Source organism: Vigna angularis, chromosome 11, assembly GCF_016808095.1.
Source record: "Vigna angularis cultivar LongXiaoDou No.4 chromosome 11, ASM1680809v1, whole genome shotgun sequence".
Taxonomy (NCBI): domain Eukaryota; kingdom Viridiplantae; phylum Streptophyta; class Magnoliopsida; order Fabales; family Fabaceae; genus Vigna; species Vigna angularis.
Genome location: NC_068980.1, coordinates 5,031,131 through 5,049,938, shown reverse-complemented (window position 1 = coordinate 5,049,938; position 18,808 = coordinate 5,031,131). Strand labels below are relative to the sequence as shown.

The 18,808-nt window shown below is 30.6% G+C and overlaps 2 protein-coding genes across 4 annotated transcripts; both read right to left on the bottom strand.

Annotated features, from left to right (window-relative positions):
* Positions 1 to 956: 956 nt before the first annotated feature.
* Positions 957 to 1,545, bottom strand: LOC108332920 (auxin-responsive protein SAUR50). The gene has a single exon (XM_017568219.2). The coding sequence runs from the start codon at positions 1,497 to 1,499 to the stop codon at positions 1,092 to 1,094; it is 408 nt and encodes a 135-aa protein (XP_017423708.1). The 5' UTR covers positions 1,500 to 1,545; the 3' UTR covers positions 957 to 1,091.
* A 9,218-nt stretch (positions 1,546 to 10,763) lies between these two features.
* On the bottom strand, positions 10,764 to 18,550 carry LOC108318799 (dolichol kinase EVAN). 3 transcript variants are annotated; one of them, XM_052870685.1, is made up of 14 exons: positions 18,166 to 18,546; positions 17,986 to 18,098; positions 17,685 to 17,873; positions 17,368 to 17,472; positions 16,851 to 16,921; positions 16,675 to 16,755; positions 16,389 to 16,600; positions 15,550 to 15,739; positions 14,613 to 14,678; positions 13,306 to 13,394; positions 13,082 to 13,196; positions 11,967 to 12,018; positions 11,788 to 11,888; positions 10,764 to 11,123 (listed from the first exon to the last, which is right to left on the bottom strand). In XM_052870685.1, the coding sequence occupies exons 1-14, from the start codon at positions 18,399 to 18,401 to the stop codon at positions 11,010 to 11,012; spliced, it is 1,734 nt and encodes a 577-aa protein (XP_052726645.1). In that variant the 5' UTR covers positions 18,402 to 18,546; the 3' UTR covers positions 10,764 to 11,009. The 3 variants fall into 3 exon arrangements, with proteins under 3 accessions (XP_052726645.1, XP_052726646.1, XP_052726647.1); XM_052870686.1 differs by having other exon boundaries at positions 17,986 to 18,093; positions 18,166 to 18,543; XM_052870687.1 differs by lacking the exons at positions 10,764 to 11,123; positions 11,967 to 12,018 and having other exon boundaries at positions 11,795 to 11,933; positions 18,166 to 18,550.
* Positions 18,551 to 18,808: the final 258 nt, after the last annotated feature.

Below are 18,808 nucleotides of genomic sequence, written 5' to 3'. Positions count from 1 at the left end.
TAAATTATTTTTCATCTCCTGCCCGAACTTGAGTACTAGTCTGAGAGTGTGTAATTATGATGCACAAAGCAGAGTACTAATTTGAGCATTTTGCATTATTCATAGTACATTGACAGCTGGTACCATCCCAAATTGCAACTTTATACATGAATATAAATGCCAAAAAAATTTCATTGCATAGCATTAAAGTCATTCGACAAGCAGCAGAATCATTGGTCGCAGCCATAATTTCATTGTAAGTAAGGATGTCCCTAATTATAATAACACCTTCTATCTTGGTGGGAGTAGACTGGCCAAAAAGTGCATCTTAGCTGGTTGGAGCACAGACAAGTTGAAGATATTTCATCAAAAAACCCAGCAGTTTCAGATTATCATAGCATGTTTTGTTCATAATTTACAAATTTCACACGTCATATCTTGTTTTGAATTCTAGTTCTTGTCTTCCTAATCATCGTATTATTATTATTATTACAATCATGGTGTGTTTATTTGGCCGTGAACAAAGCAATGAAGTTCACACGTTTGAAAGACAAGTTTGTTTTTCATTTTTTTACTTTTCAAAACCCCTTGAACACCAGTTTAAGAATTTGACTTAGTCCCCTTTGGACAATGGAGAAACAAATACAACTGTGTCGTTTTGTACCAATGTACATTTATGTTTGAAGGACTTGTACGTTTTACAAACAAATATGGTTTATGTTTAGTTTAAAATTACACAAACGGGCGCGTAATTTTGTAAAGATAGAAAACGTTATACATTAATATTAGTGTACTGTTCGTAGTATAGGATCAATGAAGACAACCTGAATGATATGTAGAATATTCCTATAGTGTGAAGTCTGATCCTAACTGCATAAGGTCGTGATTCAAATAAAGAAGTAATAAGATAGGTGTTTATCCTTAAAACAAAAGTTAAATTAATCAAAAAATTGAAGATGAACAAAGTATCATTCTGCGAGTAATCTGGAGCCGGAAGATTTTATTAGCTCTTGGTGGAAGAATTAATTAGACAGTCAAATGAATTTGACCAGAGGTGCAGGAAAAAAAGTTAACCAAAGATTCCAGCATCATTTTTGAATGATAAAATTTGGTTAAAAAACGATGGATTTTCTGTGAGTTTTTCTTGAACCAGAAGTTTGAGTTCCTTGATGATGCCATTGATGAGCCAGTATCTTCTCAAGGTCACTGGGCCTGCAAGGAATGGTGACAGCACCTTCATGATCAAAGCCATACTCTTCTTCTGCTTGCTCCAACAGCTTCAAAAACGTAGGGTTGGATAAACAACTGAGTGGCAGCACAAACCTCTTGTGTTCTTCTCCACCCTCAGCAATCACAGCGAAGTGTCCTTCCTTCACATCCTCTGGAACATACGTTGAGTTTGAAACAGACCCTTCTTTGCTTCTCCCTGGTAAGAGTCTCTTCTGGAGCTTCTCCACGAATTTGAACTTCACAATGTCACTGACACTTCTCTTGCTGCTTCTTACACTGAGCTTGGCCATGTTGACAATGTTTGTTGGTTGTTAACAATGTAATAACTTGATGGTTGTTGTTGATGACTTGCTTGAGGTTGTTGGAGTGTTTGAAGCATGTTATATATAGGTGTAGTGAAAGTGTAGATAAGGTTATTTGGACGGTAGCTGAAGATGAAGATTGAGAAAACGTGAAGAGTGTTAGATTGGTGAAGGGGAGACAGCGCATGTGGGTGCAGTGTTACAGGACTTTTCATACCATGCAACGTCCCTTTTCGCTGGTCGTGTCGGATTCCAACTACGTAATTATTAACCATCTTCCTCTCCATAATTCTATTACCATTTCCATCATTATGCTAACACTTTCTATTTTTTGCCTACTCTGCTTCTTTTCTTAACGGTTGTAAAATATCTTTCTATTTTTAACATTTGTTTCAGAAATGGCGAAAATTATCTCAATTATTTCTTTTAGCATCGACGACGACGACACTCACCAGAGCTTTTCCCATCACAATTCCTTATCAGTTATCATCATCTTTATCTTTAAAATGCAAAAACCTTCTACTACGTATAATTGGATAAGAAAATAGACAACACTGCAGTTAGACTGAATGATCTAACACATAATAAATTCAACTTAGATCAAACTAATTAATTTGATAAATAAGTCAGCAAATTTAATGTTTTTTTAAGTTTATTTAGTTAAAAACCGTACGTATACCCAATAAAATAAATATTTACCTTATAGTATTAATTGTTACAAAATTTCCTTTGATATAATTGAATGAACATCCATTCAATCGTCTTTTTGTTAAATATTGTCCAAACCCTTTGGTTATCTTATTACGAAGATATTCATGGAACATACAAATATTTAACTGGACATAAGTTAAATTTATAAAAGATTAACCTTACACTACTATTTTTATAGGTTTTCATGATCAACTTTCTTTTATATTAATATAGAACTTATATATTAACATACTATTATTATAATTTTTCTGGATTTTCTGGAAACTGAATTTCATTTTATCATTTACATATTTTTAACTAATATTGTTATGTTCTATTTTTATTATTTTTTATTTATAAATATTGCTCATAATACAATTAATTAAAATTTTCTAATGAGATAATAATATTTACACATATTTAATTACTAAAATGGTACCACATGTTATTATTTGATCTTTTTCTTTTTTACTATATGGTGGCAAAATTATATACTGATTTTCACATTAATTCCTCAAATCTCTTTTTTTCTCTCCAAATGAAAACTTTACTCTCAAATTTCTATTCAAATGTTTCTAGTTAACATTTTTTATGAAGGTCGTGAAAAATGTCATTATCTTGATTTGTTTTTCTTTACAAAATTATTTATATATCCTACTTGTAATGCATTTAATCAAGTTTTTATAATGCGATAATAATATCACACACATATGATTACGAAGAATATTCACGTTTAAATTTAAATTTCCAACATTTTATTACCTTGTCAATTATCCAAAGGACAGTTCTTAGATATTTGTCTTTAATAAGGCTGCTGTGTATCTATCTGTTAATGCTGGGCAAGCGTATGATTGAGCTGAGTAGCAATTGATTCTCTTCATCTGGCCAATTTTGACTCAGCTTCTTCTTCCTCAGATGGTTGTATTCATACATATGACAGATTAACGTACGAATTCCATGTGCTCATGTTACATCTGTAGTTCTGTTTTTGTACTGCAAGTTTTACCTTTGATCCATAAATGAGAGTCTAGGGCATATGTGCATGGAATGTGTGAAGCAATAACTAGGAAGCTTCCAGAGAAATGACACAAACCATTCATCCATATTCATTCTTAAGGAACTGTTTGCCAAATCTCAAGAACTGCATCCAGCTGTGATACATCACTTCGTCCTAACTTTAAACCTAATTTCTCACAATGTGGATCTTCTAAAACTTTATTAGATAGTTTTCACATCAACTATAAATTTATATTTTCACATTTCAAATTTATTTTATAAAATTGTGTTAAGTTTAAAATTTACTTTTAAAATGTTATTAAAATTCCTAAAAAATTTATTGTTTGTTAAACTTATGATTTCATATTCAAAATTTTAGCAGTTGAAGCTCAAATTTATAAATAATATTTAAACTCATTTTCACTTCTATTATAGTAGTATAAAAAATAATAATTTATACAATTGATGGGATGGAAGATAAAACAAAAATTTACAATGACTAAAATACTAAATATATATATATATATATATATATATATATATATATATATATATATATATATATATATATATATATATATATATATATATATATATATATATATATATATATATATATATATATGTGTGTGTGTATGTGTTTTTTTGTAATTCTATCTGAAAGTTATAACCATCTATATATAAATAAAATTTTATGTATATTATTACATATTTGTCTTATTGGTGTGGTACACTAAAATATAGAAAGAGGGCAGAATTTGGTACTACGATAAAGAATTGCACGTGGTATATATTTGAAAGTCAGATACAGACATAGGTACAGTTTTAAATCTCATGGCTGTAAATATAATTTAATTAAAGAGAACAAGATAATTTTGTTTCATAAATAATCAAGAGTGCATGAATGTGATTGGATGATTAATAATGTTACAAAGTTATTGGAATTAATCATCTTTGCAACATGAACTGTAGACAACTCTAAATGTACAAATATAAGTACTCTTTAACATAATAATACCGAAAACACGTGAATTCTTTTTTATGATTTTTTTTGTTCACGAAGCCCTCTTTTAGAGATATCCATTCCACCACTGAAAAAACGTGTCTTGAGTAAGAACTCTAATAGAACAAGTAAAGGAAGTTTTACTGTATATGTAGAAATAAAATAGTCTATAGATTGTTTAATGTGTTTTCTAATAAAGAATGTCTTTCTTGAATGAGTAAATACCATGATTGTCTTTGGACATGTATGGTATAACAAGTGAATGTGTTAAATTATAATCTTCTCAATTTTTTTTTATTATTTTATTGTATGAGCCCTACTATCGATATTCGATATATTTATTTTTGCTGATAAAAGAAGGGATGAAAAAATATCATCTATTACTGTTTCATAAATATCCTAAAAAGAATGGGGCATAGAATTTTAGATCTAGCCAATTGCATATGTCATGTTAATTAATGATAAAAGAAATACTTAAAGAGTACTATTTAATTAATTCATGATGGAAAATTAAGATATTAAAATCATAAGAAAATATATTAATAATATATTTAATAAAAGCTTCAACTTCTAGTATATCTTGAATGTTTGATGGTTTAAGTGTAGCATTTGAAAAAACTAGTCACAACCTTTTAAGGAAAATATATAATTGTTTTGAACAAACTGTTATACAAAACAAATTATTATATATATATATATATATATATATATATATATATATATATATATATATATATATATATATATATGTATGAAAAATTTTACTCTAGTAAAATTGAGTTTAATTTAAATTTTCATATTCAATTATCAAAATTAAAAAGTGAAATAGAGAGTTTATATAAATTATACAATCAAATTATAAAATATAAATTGACGTAGCATTTCACTTTTAAAAGGAGTTTTACAAAGTGTTATTCTCTCTGGCAAGTAAAAAAGAGAATGGTGTTCAAGTTTTGAATCTTCTTTGGTGAGGGAGATAGAAGTTCTGCGTTAAGTGATAGGGGAACAGGTTCGAAGCCAGAAGAAGGATGACTCGAGTCTATCTGTATGGAGAAGTTATAGATGAGGCTGTAGGAGCGGCTACAGTCGATTGAAATAGGCTACAAGAGTGTGACTGAGTCTTGTCATGATGAAGTTCATGGTTTGGTGATGCTCATTGTGTGATTTATGGTTGAGATAATCATGATGGTGCGTATCTATGATGATAATCATTGTATTTGAGATGCTCCAGGTGGCGTTGTGTGATAACGATGTTACTATAATAGTTATAGTAAGTAGTTAGCATAGGTATTAATGAGTAGATAAACCAAGGGTCTATGTGTGAGATGTTAGTGATGACATCAATGGTTAAAGATCAAGGATCAAGGACCGAGGATCGAGGATAGAGTAATTCGTGGTGATTGAAATGTTATGTTAGAGGATTAGGAATTTCTTTGTTATTACTACTATGGATGTGGTGTTTGATTATTGTTGATTTAATCAGTATGTTTATATTTTATTATTATGATTGTTTTATCAGTAGTTTATCCCATACGTGTTTGTGTTTGTGTGTTTGTGAACGATATTATCAGCGATAATCGTATAATGCGTTATACGTGAGTAGATGATGTTGCAGATGGTGTCGAGACATGATATATTTGAGAGATGATGGGGGACAGACTTAGGATTATTTATAGCTATTACTTTTGAACTTTTAGACAATGTAATTGGAGTCATTTTATTTCCTTCGTTATTTTCATTGGATGTTTTAAAACTATTATGTTTTATGCACGGATAAAGGTTGAGGTTTTTGGAAATACATTTTCGCGTTATGTTAAAGTTTGAAATTTTACCAATTTTTGAATAACCTGTAACACCCTGAAAATTAGGGCATTACACCAAACAACCTCCAAGAATCCTTCTCCAACACCTTAAATGATTTCTAGTTGTGAGAATAGAAGAATATTTTAACATGTGACTCATCTATTTAAAGACTTTCGCAATGCACATGTTGTTGAGCGGATGGGTCAAAGTGACTGAGTTTGAAAATTGTACTTGAATGAATTTTAACTAATGATAATTCTTAATATATTTTTCAATCAATTTTCACTTATTTACACAATATTCCACAAATAAAATCAAAATACTTATATTTTCCAAAATTATCTAATAAAACTAATTATCTAGAATATAATAAGAAAAAGATAAAATATTATTTTTTTCAAAATTATTTGATAAATCCTTTATTATTTAAAAGATAATAATAAAAAATCAATAAAGATAAAAAGTAAACATAATAAAAAATATAATAATACAAATTATCATATATATATATATATATATATATTGTATTAATGATGTAAAAATAGATTGTGACCTGCGAGCCAACTAGCCCACCCACCAAAATGGGATAGATTAACTTGAAATTTTTAACTCACTAACCCACTTTGGCTCATCCTATCTAGCCTCTCAATCTGGTGAGCTAAAAACAAACCAACCTATCTTTGTCCTCGTGACTCACTTTTTTTAATTTAAAAAAAAATAATTTAAAAGATTAAATTTTTTTAGACTATATTTTTGTAAAAATATAAATGTAAAATATTATTATAATTTAAATTATTAATACTTAACACTCATCAATTAAATTCTAATTATTAATATAGTAAAATAATTTAACATGTAAATGTAAATATTAATAATTATTTTAATTTATCTAATTAAAAATATTAATAATCAATTAAAAGCTAAAAAAATATTTATATAACTAAATGTGTTAAATATTTATTTAAATAGATATCCAAACAAATTTTAAAAATAAAAAGTAAATAAAAAATAACAGACTAAGTGACTCATCACTCATGGTATCAGAGGACGAATTATAATTCGTTTTCCGTGAATAGAATGGAGAAAAAGAATCGGACTACCCGTTTTCACGCCTATATTGTATTGTCTTATTGAAGGTACACGTTTTTGTCCACTGGACCCAAAATGAAGAAGTTGAATGAGTACAGTTTCAAATCTTGTGGCTATAGATGCACTTCTCGATCTTACGGTTAGATTCTGTGAGGACCATTTACTCATTATAAAACACCTACAATATTCTCATTTTAAATTTACTAAATTAGAATATGTATCTGAAAGATTTTGTCCGAAAACCTAAATAAATATTTTTTATATATTAGAACGAACTTATATAATTATTAAAAAATAAAAGTATATAAAAATAGTTGTTTTAAGTTATTTATGTCTAAACCAATTTTAATTTATGGAAAAAAACTAATTTTATATTCTTTTTGAGAAAGTGTATATAAAAAAAGTTCGTCTGAAGAAGTATATGTTATGATGACGCGCTTTTTAATATTAAGAATGTGTAGTAGTAAAAACAACATCATAAGAAGGGATAAAAAATAAATATAAATATAATATAATATTTTGAAATTAAGAGAAATAAGAGAAAAATAAAAATTTAAAATCAAAAGACAATTAAATTAAACAATATAATTAAGTATGTTTTGAAAGAGTGATATTTTTACCTTTTTTATTTGAATTTCTAGCATATCAAAATGTAGATGTTTTATACATTTCATCTTTTACTTTTTTTGCTTGTATGGTTCTAACTAATACAATGTTAGTTATTATGAATGCTCGGCCATAGGCTATACATTGGTATTGTTTTTATATTTTTTTATAATTTGTTAAAAGGAATATAATATTTTTATCATTAAGAAACCATATGCTCTATAAAATGTACGCAACACATTACTATTGAATTTTGTAAAATCAATACAAATGTTAGTTAAAAAATAGAAATTTTCAATGAAATACAAATTTAATAAACTATTTTTTACAATAAAATTGTTAACTATAATAAAAAGGTTGTGAATTCGAAGTGTTAAAAGTATTACTAAGTTTCTCTCACTCTTATAAATGGCTTGTCTTGTAGATAAATTTTGGACCAAGTCAACCATCCTTCTCTCAAGAAATGCATATAATACAATTTCGGTGCCTTCACAAACATTTAACAAAAATCATCCTAAAATATTAGAATTACTAAAACGGCAAACTTAGTCATTATTTTCTTCTTCAACTTTTAATACATTATTAGTCTTCAAAAATATAAAAGTATATATATACAACTTTATTCTATACAAAAGTTATAATGGTGACTCAAAATCGATTGCCAAAAGATTAATTAAAATAGATGGAGGAATAAAATTTATTTTATTTAATTAGTTAGTGTTTAAAAGAAAAAATTATGAATGTGGGAATAATTATAGAGAGATTGTGATGCATGCATGATATGGCGTGGACATGCCTCAGACACAGACATTGATATATTTTGGTTTCTTTAATACGTTGCATACCCTACTATTTTCTCATTCATCATGCAATAATCTATGTCCTCAAACAACCATTAACACTACTATATATAGCTGGCTTTATCATCTTTTATATTCACCTTCTTATATATTTTTTCAACAAAATGTTAATAAAATCATTTTTCTCTTTTTAATATTATGAAAAGCGATCGTCACTGTAATCTATTCAGCTTTTGAACATCGCTTATCTCAAGTAAATCCTTACTAATTTTACTTCTAAGTTGTTTTTAGTTACTTTGAAAATTGATCATTGAGTTTGTTGAAAACAATGAAAGGAGATTCACATGTAAACAATATTTGAATGAATAAGTGAGTATAAAAATATAGTAATTCATGAAAAATTAATTTATAGACTTTTTTAAACATGAATTGAAATATTAAAAAATATTCAAAATAAATAAGAACTCTCCTAAACTAAATAATACTTTTAATACGAGCACTTGATTTACTATGCATAAGAAATAATTCTTAATAATATTTGTGGTTTCATTAATCTTATCAGTTGCTTTCTTTCTACGAGTGGTATAACTTTTTCTCAAAAATTAGATCATATAGCCTTTTCGACAGTAGTTTCTATGGTGGAAGTCATGTCACTTTCAAAGCTATTTTCCATGATTTCTTATTTATTAGGAGAAAGCGACTCACTACTGTACCGATTTAAATATTGAAAACATTAAAAATGCGAATGAAAAAAGTGCAATAGAAAGATTTAATAGCTGTCTACTCTCATAGATTAATATTCTTAGTTATCTCCTTTGCTTGAAATGAAAAAAATATTTGTTATTTTATGTGTGTTTAAAGTAAAAGTGAGGAGTGAAGTAAATTATAGGAAAGGTGATGAAGACGACAATTAAAGAAGAAAAAGACATTGGGTACGTACATATATATAATCTGCAGCAAGTAGAAACACATCGAAAATAAGCCCTGAACATGAAAACTACCCAATAACGAACAAGAGAAGTAACCAAACAATGTCAGAAATTATGAATTGGTACTACCACCAAGCATGTGATGTAAATTACAACCACACTTTGGTTCTGATTCTAACACAACATATCATCAACCAAGTTATTTTACAGGAATAATAATGAATGTTAATTACGACTTCAAATCTAAAATTTTAGATTACGTATTATAACAATCTACATTTTATTGGGTCTTTCAACAAATATTTATTACAAAAATTCTACATTAATAATCGTCAATACGTATAAATAAGAGATTATGATAATGTATTATGATACTATATTTAATTCAAAATCATAAGATAATATTTTATAAGTTTTATTCTTTTATACGTTCAACTTTTTTAATTCTATTCTACCTAAATCCATATTTAGACATAAGGAGTTTTCAATCATTTCTAATAGGACAACTTTTTTTAATTGATCCATTTGTATTGTTTAGTATTATTAGCAGTGGTATTTAAAGAGTAATTAAGAATTTTCATGTTAGTCATTTAGAGAGTTCAGTGGTGGAAAAAACAAAATACATGATACATGTAAGGAAAACAATACATACATATATATATATATATATATATATATATATATATATATATATATATATATATATATATATATATATATATATATATATATAGCATTAATTACATTTGGTAAGGAAAATCCTTGATTTTAATGTTAATTATAATTTATTAACCTGGTTTTAAAAATTATCTAACATAGTTTGTTATTTTGTATGGTTTATTGCTAATAATGTTAATAATGTAGAAAAGAAAAATTATATTTACGCGTAAATGATTGTGTAGTATATTTCTACGATAGATGTAATAAAAAATGTCACAAATGAATTTTATAATTTTGCAATAATTACATTTGATTTTTACTTCAACATCACAGTCATATATATATACTTACACCAACGAATTTCTTCCGAGGAATGACACTGATTATTACGCTCAAATAGTCCAAGACATGTTATGCACATATGATACTTAGAGGTAAAGTGTTATGCTTATATGGATGTTATTTTCAAATGTTGAAGGTAACATCAGTGACAATATCCAGTTACAACGTTTTGGCCAAGCTTATATTTTCAGATTGATGGGTGGTTCAGCAGCATTGTTATTTGTTGTACAGTGCATCATACAACAAAATATGTTATTATCATTGTAAGGAGATTAGAGGCATAACCGTACAAAAAGAATAGTCTCTTTATGTAAAAGAAATGAAGTATTCTCGATGAGCCCTCACAATGATTTCATAAAAAATGTTAAACTGCCTCCTGCATACATTTTGCTGTGTGTTGGGTATAAACCCTATAAATGAACACGTATACCTATCATTTCTGTAGAGATACAATCCTAACTAGGTATCCACAACCCTAAACTGTCAAATCAATTACATTGGTTAATAGTTATCTGACCTCTGCCAAAAACAATGTGTCCAGACACAATATATATGTGCAGAACCTCGCCGTTGCTCATGCCTACAAACAGAGAAGACTATAGAAAAAAAGAGGTATAAATGCGTTGTCGAGTTGTGCTGTGTAGGCCTCTAACAAACCACTTACAGTCACAGCTAGAAGAAGAGAGAACCAATGCTGCAAAAATTTAGTAAAAAAATACATCAAAGATAAACTCAACAGTCCAAAATAACCAAAATATTATTCTAGAAAAGTAGGTTTCCCTCACTTAGCCTTATTCATTTCACTTTCTGCCCGATAAATGACAATTTCGTGTACTTTTTCCCTATTAAATGGGGACACTACAGGACGAAACTACCCTCTAGTATAATGTTAGTTTTCGATTACTTTCCCTCCCTTTATACGTGGGGTTGTTGCCCGTGGTGAGAAAATAGAGTTAGGAAAAAGGAGAGCAAGTACTCCCTTAAGACATTATGCAAATGCAGCAGTTGGACTATATGCGTGAATAATGGCCGGCCAGTATGTTCCTAACTCATTGATGCAAGAAATGTCAACCACTGTAACAAAATGTACTACGTTGAGAGCTTTGGTGCTCTTGTAAGTACCAGGGCCATGTGAAATAAGAATGATGTGGGACACCTCATCTACACAAAGAGTGACATGGACCGGAAGTACCGAACTGAGATAGCTCATATGTTATCAAGGAAATAAAATATCAGAAAGAGGTTTCGGGAGATCAGCTATGCAGCAAAATCAAGTTTTTTCTACAACACTTAAAGGTCGTCAACTTTACTAATAAGGAGTTTACTTACAAAAATATCAGAGAGAGAGAGAGAGTCACCTGAGTGAGAATATATCCAGTTGATGCTAATAGTGGAAGAAGCAACGAGCAAGCAGCTAGTACAGAAGTTATACCAGCTGCGGTACCTTCAACTGTTTTCTCTGTCAAATGAGAAAGCTACACTTCACATCCCGTAATGAAAGGCTCTGATAAAAATAATTAACAACGAAAATACTTACTGCCAGTTTTACTCCATCTCAAAACACCATACTTGTGACCAACCATTGATGCCTAAACAAATCACAGAATCAATTACTATAAACTAGTAAGTATGTTTATATGAGTTTCTCCAGAATAACTTCTAGAAGAGAAACAAATACAAAGAAAATGAAATTAATTTCTCCATAAGTTAAAATAAACTTACGCATAATATAAAAATAAAAATTTAGAGAATTCTGAAGAAACTATATGAGAGAACTTCTACAAATTGGTTTATGCATAAACTTATTTTAACTTACAGAGAAATCAACATAATTTTTTTTTCTCCTAGAAGTCCTTATGGAAAATATCGTCCAAACAGACCCTTAATATGAAAGCTGAGAGTATGTTACTACCTCTAATCCTTTTTACAAAAAGCAAATGACTGTTTTTAACATTTCCATTTGTTTCTTATAAAAAGGACAAATATGAGTATAATATACGGAAGACATGTGGCATTACAAAAAAGATGTAATATGACTGAGATTCAAAAACGAGCGTTCAAATTTAATACATAAAAGTGGATTAAAATAACCAACAAACTACAGAGAAAATTAACCTCTAACAGAATAACTCCATTTTTTTTGTTTCTGTAAATAAAATGTATAGGAAGAAAACATATTTTTTTAATGCTTTTCTTTAGCCTATGACTCCATCACATAAAATGATATCCACACAATCATCAACCCTCAGACACCTGAAAACCTTTTCTACAATTATTTTTTAAGTATTCAAATTCCTCATTAAAAAGTTCAAACTTAGTCATTATGAAAAATCATCACGACTCCTGAAAATGTAAGGAGTAACTTCCTTGTTCAGAAATTTATCAGACTAACAGAATCAATTTCCAGATTGATTCAGGTTCTTGCATTTATGGTTACTTGGAACATTGTTGAGTGGTCCAAAAAAGTTGCATGTATGCACCACATTTGACCATAGGGACTGTGATACAAAGTCATTTTTTCCCATTCTTAATAGAAAAAATAATTCACCTTTTTAGAACATTTTAATTTAGAAGTTTGTGCTAGTTACTTGCAAAAGCTCAGAAGTTCAGGGAGTGCGTATACATACCCCCAAAAAATAAAATCAAACTTACCATCGTGTCTCCAATTCCCAGACTTAATATTCCAGCAAATGGAGCTAGAGGTCGGTCATTGTACCCAGTAGACATCCAAATAGGAAGGGCACATCCCAGTAAGAGTGAGAAATGGCTGCACAAACAACAGAAGATATAATCTTGAAAGGGAACTAAATGTAGCTCTTCTGTATCATAAACTGTATGCTATACAATTTGAGTTACAATGGAAAAAGGGATGATACCTGACAATGAGAAGATCAGAGTCACGGTGATCAGTAAAAGCATTCATAAATTGATTTATTGGTTGTCCCAAGGGCCAAATTCTCCATACCTACGTCAAACAGTGTTAATATAAAAGCAACCAAGAAATGTCTATCTCTCTATCTCTATCTAAATAAAGTTTGTACACCAATCAGCCTGCTTTGAAATACTTCAGAAAACAAAGACAATTTACAGGCAATATATCAGAGTTTAGCATTAGGATAACACTAAGAAGAAAAGGGATCAGCCTTTAAAGTTCAGACATTTCAATTTTTTCCATTAACCATTGTTGAAATTAAGGGCTTTCAGGTACAAAGGAAGATAAAAGAGAATGCAATGCATTGCTATATTCATAAAAACTAGAGCACTGACTTTTACTTATACTAATCATAAGCTGGTCTGAGAAGATGCAAAACAATAGTTATATTGACTGTGAAAACAAAGGACTGGCTGAAAAGAGGATATGGCACTTGATAGACGACTACCTCAGGAAAAAATATGGATTTAAAGAGAACTTCAGTTTTTTGTGACATTCAGCAGATAAATCATGGAGACTGGTGTTGCCCTGACGATACATTGTGAAAATTACTGGTTTTAGGTATGGAGGGAGAAAGAGAGATAAAAGAGAATGACATACTAAATTTTTATATTACAGTGTGTTGACACGTCCATACAAACTTAGAACACTAATACTAATTTACATCAATCATGATCCTAAAAACTAGATAAATAAATCATGATAAGACAAGGAAATAGGATATGATACCCTATTTTCCTATATTCTAACAACCATGAACTACATAATATTACAATAAGTCAGAACAGAGCAAGAAATAATGTGCTATATGTATCACAGCCTACACTTTTTGCAATTCTTTGCCAACACAACACGATACTATTCTTGAGTTCAAATAATCACATTCATAATTGTGCAGTAAGTTTTCAAGAAATCCAGAGCTCCGAGCTCAAGTATTCATTCACAACATTTTTTGGAAAATTTGTTTTTGCAGAATGTTTCCTAATTAGTAACCATATATCTGTCATGAAAACAAGGACTACTGCTCATACATCTCAAGGACCCACCAAAATAAACCATGTGCCTCATAAAGCTACCCTTAAACAGGGGTGCTCTTTCATAGTAGTTGTTCAAATCTTAAGTATTTGAATTCAATTTTTTACTCCTTCATTATTCACATGATCAACAATAAACAATGAACACACATCATTCTTTTCAAAATATGAAATTGCCACTCCCAGTCCTAAGTTGTGTGTATATCAAGTTACTTACTCGAATAATTTCTAACATTAGGAAAATTGCCAAAGCCGCACCAAAAGCTAGATCAAGGAATTTCGGCTGAAAGAAATAGAACAGACAAACATTAGTATCAATGAACTCATCAAAAACAGTAGTACCAATGACCAACACAAAAATATATACCTAAACTAGTGGTGGCCCCCATAATGCAGGTGTAATATTAAAAGTACATAAACTCTTTTAATTACATTTTGGAATGATCATTATTTCCCGTCATATTCTCAACAACCGTAAAATGAAAACTAACACTATATTACATGTAAAAGAATTATTTAAGAAAATCCTTAGAAGAAGAACAAGAGGAGAACCTATATGATAAATGTGAGATTAATATATATATTTATATTGGTGGGTCTGATTTCAAGTGAGAAAATGCATTGACACCACCTGCAATTATTTTGAATGAGTCACCTTAATTTTAACATCAGGTGAGAGGCCCTTAAGTGTTCTAAAACTTACTAACAGATCCTTTTGCCTGCTAATACTTATTACAATCTCTAATTTGTCCATGTTATTTAATAGAAATATATAGAAAAATGACTACCTTTTATCTATTTTTTACATGCAAAAAAAATAGAAACTATAATAATTTTTTAAAAAAAACTAAAATGAGGATTTTTTTTTTTTTTTTAAATAACGTGGACAAATTCAAGACCATCATATGTATTAATCAATATGAGAAAGTCATAATGAACAGCTTCAGAGATATGGAAGGATCTATTACAAGCTTCAGAGAGATAAAGGCCTTTCATCCAGATTTGAAGGTTAAGGGTGGCTATTTGGAAATAAGGTAAACAGTCTGGGGAGTGTTTGCAGTAGTACATTTTCCTATTACTTTCAAGTGAAGTACAAAGAAAATGGATAATGGATACTAAGTGGGAAAATCCCTTTTTCTCTAGTCCCAAATCACCTGGAAGATAAGGGCGGGCAAAAACATCAAGACAGCCATCAGATGGTAGTATTTCCTCAAAAGAATTCTCTCAATCTTACTGTTCTTGGAGATGTTATAGAATCGCAAAACAGAAACACAAATTATACACATCCAGTAAATACACATAGACAGCCTTTTGGATGGCTCCGAGAAAACAAAGGAAATCACCCTGCAATGACATGTTTCAAACGTGAATATATAGTACTTTAACAAAAATAGCTGCAGTTGTTTCATGCAAAATAATTTGAACATGAAACTACCATCAAAGTCATAATTGAATTTTAACAAGTCTGAATAAGGTTCTACTTGAATTGTCTGGAACTTTAAATCTAGTTCTATTAGATTCAGTTTCTGCTTTCAGTAACTTTTCTCCAAACAATCTAATGTGGATATGATATAGGAAGGCATAAAATTTAGCCTGCTTTTATAGTAAACCACATTTTTCAGAGAATTGCAATCAGAATTTTAACATACATTCATATTAAAAAAAAAAGTACTAGATAAAAGGTTGAAATGTGCATGCTTCACTGAGTGTGGATGCAGTGGAACCAAATAACATGACAACATTCATCATTCCACAGTTTCAGTTGGAATTAGCAGCTTACATTTCCTTATCATCTACATATAAGTATGCACCAGAGCTGCGGGCATGAAATTAACTATATCCTAATCATTCCAATTTGCAGCATTAATAAAACTACTTTCCAAGAGTCCTTTTAATATCACTTCCATGTTATATCAGATGACATCTGTAAACATCAGTAACAGGCAGCTAAGTTACTAAAAGAATCCATTTGCATCAGATATTGAAGTGATACCAGAAAAAAGGATGCACACGAAACTCCTTCACGAACTGCATCCATGATGGTACAATCACAATCAGGACAAATCCAAGGGAAGCAAGAAAAATAACAGTTCTCCCAATCTCGTAGTATCTTCTTGCTCCAGCAGATGTATTTATAGACCACTCCCATATTTGGAGAAAATATTTCAAAGCTATTGGGTATACCAGAAGACCAAGCACAAGCCCCTACGAGAAAATATACAACTTTAATAGATCGTGTTATACTATTAATAATAAACTTATAATTTATGAACCAATACCTGAATTATAATGCTTATCTCACTTCTACTTATTTCATGTTCTGTAGTAACTGACTCTGATGAGACCAATAGTCCATGTAGCTGTTCAAACAATGTAATCACCGATAATTATGCACATACATATATACATGCGTGTGTTGGTCATCTAGGAACTTATCACGCTAAGAAGCACTGACCTTTTTAGTAGTAAGTAACAACATGTCACAAAAGTAGAGAACAATACCGGAAGTCACCAAAAATGCTTCTCCTGGTAATAATAAGGGGAAAATATGATTATTAAAAGAGCAGAAAAATTTAACACACTTTTTTTCTAATCAACTATGCAATTATGGTGAGATGCGAACACCTAGTCACAGTAATGAAACATTATACATATCCCACATAAACCCAGCTATTGAACAAAGGACAAACAAAACAAAGATCAGACTAACATTTGCATTAACCTGTTTACTTGTAATGATTATTTTCCAATTTCGATTGATATACCAGGTCTACATGGATCATATGTGGCAAAAAACTTCCATAGTTACATGAAAGAATCAACATAAAAAGAGATCAATTGCAAATTTAGGTGTTTCATCTTCATCTTTTGATGAAGCTTTAAATATCATATTAGTTGTGTTGTGACGAAAGTAAAATCCTAAACACCAAGAAGAAAAGGTGACTAAGGCCGTCAGTGTAAAATAAAAATACCAATGGAAGCACAAGAGGGAAAAGTTCTGAGGAAATGCTGAATTAGCTTCACAGACGCCAATCCATGACAAAAGACCCAAGCCAGCTTCAGTGCTGGATGCATCCCTGAAAAGTAAAAGGCAATTAAAGTTTAAGCAGAAGGTGCATTCGTAATCTATAACGAATTGGCTACTCCAAGTAAAAAAAAAATCTCATTTGTTTAACATGTGCGTGTAATATTAACTGTTAATTTCCTCGTCAACAAATAAAATTATTTTACTCCCCGACGCTAGTTGCTAACAGGAATATTGATTTCGCAGTTCCAAACAATGACATACCAATTTGAGATGTGGTAGCAAGGGCAGCAACAGAAACGAGAACTTGAAGGGAAATGGAGCATAAGCTAAGGCTCGAACCCCAACGTGAAGGGGAAACTGGAGAACGGCGTCTTGCAAAGGCAAGGAACAAAACGACGCCACAGGCGCTGGCAGAGGTGGCCCAGTATTGCAATGTCAGATATTGAATCTCTATAAATTAAAATTTACACATCACGAAATTGCAAATTGCAACTCCTACCTAGTAGTGACAAAATATGTAAGCAACAGGGATGGATCATGATAAAGAAATTAGGATGAAGACCTTGAATTTGAAGTTGAGCAAGTGAGAATCCCCGCGACAGCTGTAACAATTTAGAGAGAAGAAGAGAAGGGAGAGTGACGGCGCCAAGCAAAATTCCGGACGAAGCACCTGGCCTGAAAAGGGAATTAATTAACCGGTGAATGAAGAGAGAGATACAAGAATTAGGGACAGGAAGGTTACCTGGTGGGGAAAAGAGAAGGGACATAGGAAGAGTCGAAAGAGATTTCGAGGGAGAAGGAGGCGAGGGTGAGGAGAGAGAGAGCGACGCCATGGAAGAGGAGAGAGAGAGGGAGGGAATAGACGAGTATGCCGATGAAAAACACCGCCACCGCTCTCTCGCCGTTCAGAAACGACGTCGTCATGGAAGGACGCCACCAGAATCGGGTTTTACGCGGGAAGAGAATGAGATCACGCATACAGGAGAAGAATGAAACAAACAAAACCCACGCAGAAGCAAAATTCCCAATCCTGATTCCTATTCCTTTTCTCTTCTCTCTTCAAAACGCATTAACTCGTCACGGTCAATTTACGCGGTTTCAAATATGATAATCCATATTCCTAATTCATTAATCGTCCGTTAAAACCAACCAATTTTCTAATTTTCAAATGTTAGGTTGCAATTTATTTTTGTTGGTCCCATAGATTAGATTACCATTTAGGAACTTACTGGGATTTTGGATTATTCGGCTTTGGGTCGATCAGTCATGGTGGGCTCGTGGGCTTTTGGAGGCCCTAAATCACCTGACCCGCTATAGTCATTCATAAAAAAGGATTCCTTTTTGCACCCCGCATTTTTCTTCTGCACCTTTAAAATAAGAAATTT

Bases quoted from the DNA above. Each gene is read 5' to 3' on its own strand.
- LOC108332920 (XM_017568219.2), bottom strand. From the start codon at position 1,499: ATGGCCAAGCTCAGTGTAAGAAGCAGCAAGAGAAGTGTCAGTGACATT.
- LOC108318799 (XM_052870685.1), bottom strand. From the start codon at position 18,401: ATGCGTGATCTCATTCTCTTCCCGCGTAAAACCCGATTCTGGTGGCGT. The intron at 13,395-14,612 runs GTAAGTAACTTG...TGTTTGACGTAG, and splicing joins TAATGTTAGAAATTATTCGA to GTATGGAGAATTTGGCCCTT. The intron at 13,197-13,305 runs GTATCATCCCTT...TTGTTTGTGCAG, and splicing joins TCTGATCTTCTCATTGTCAG to CCATTTCTCACTCTTACTGG.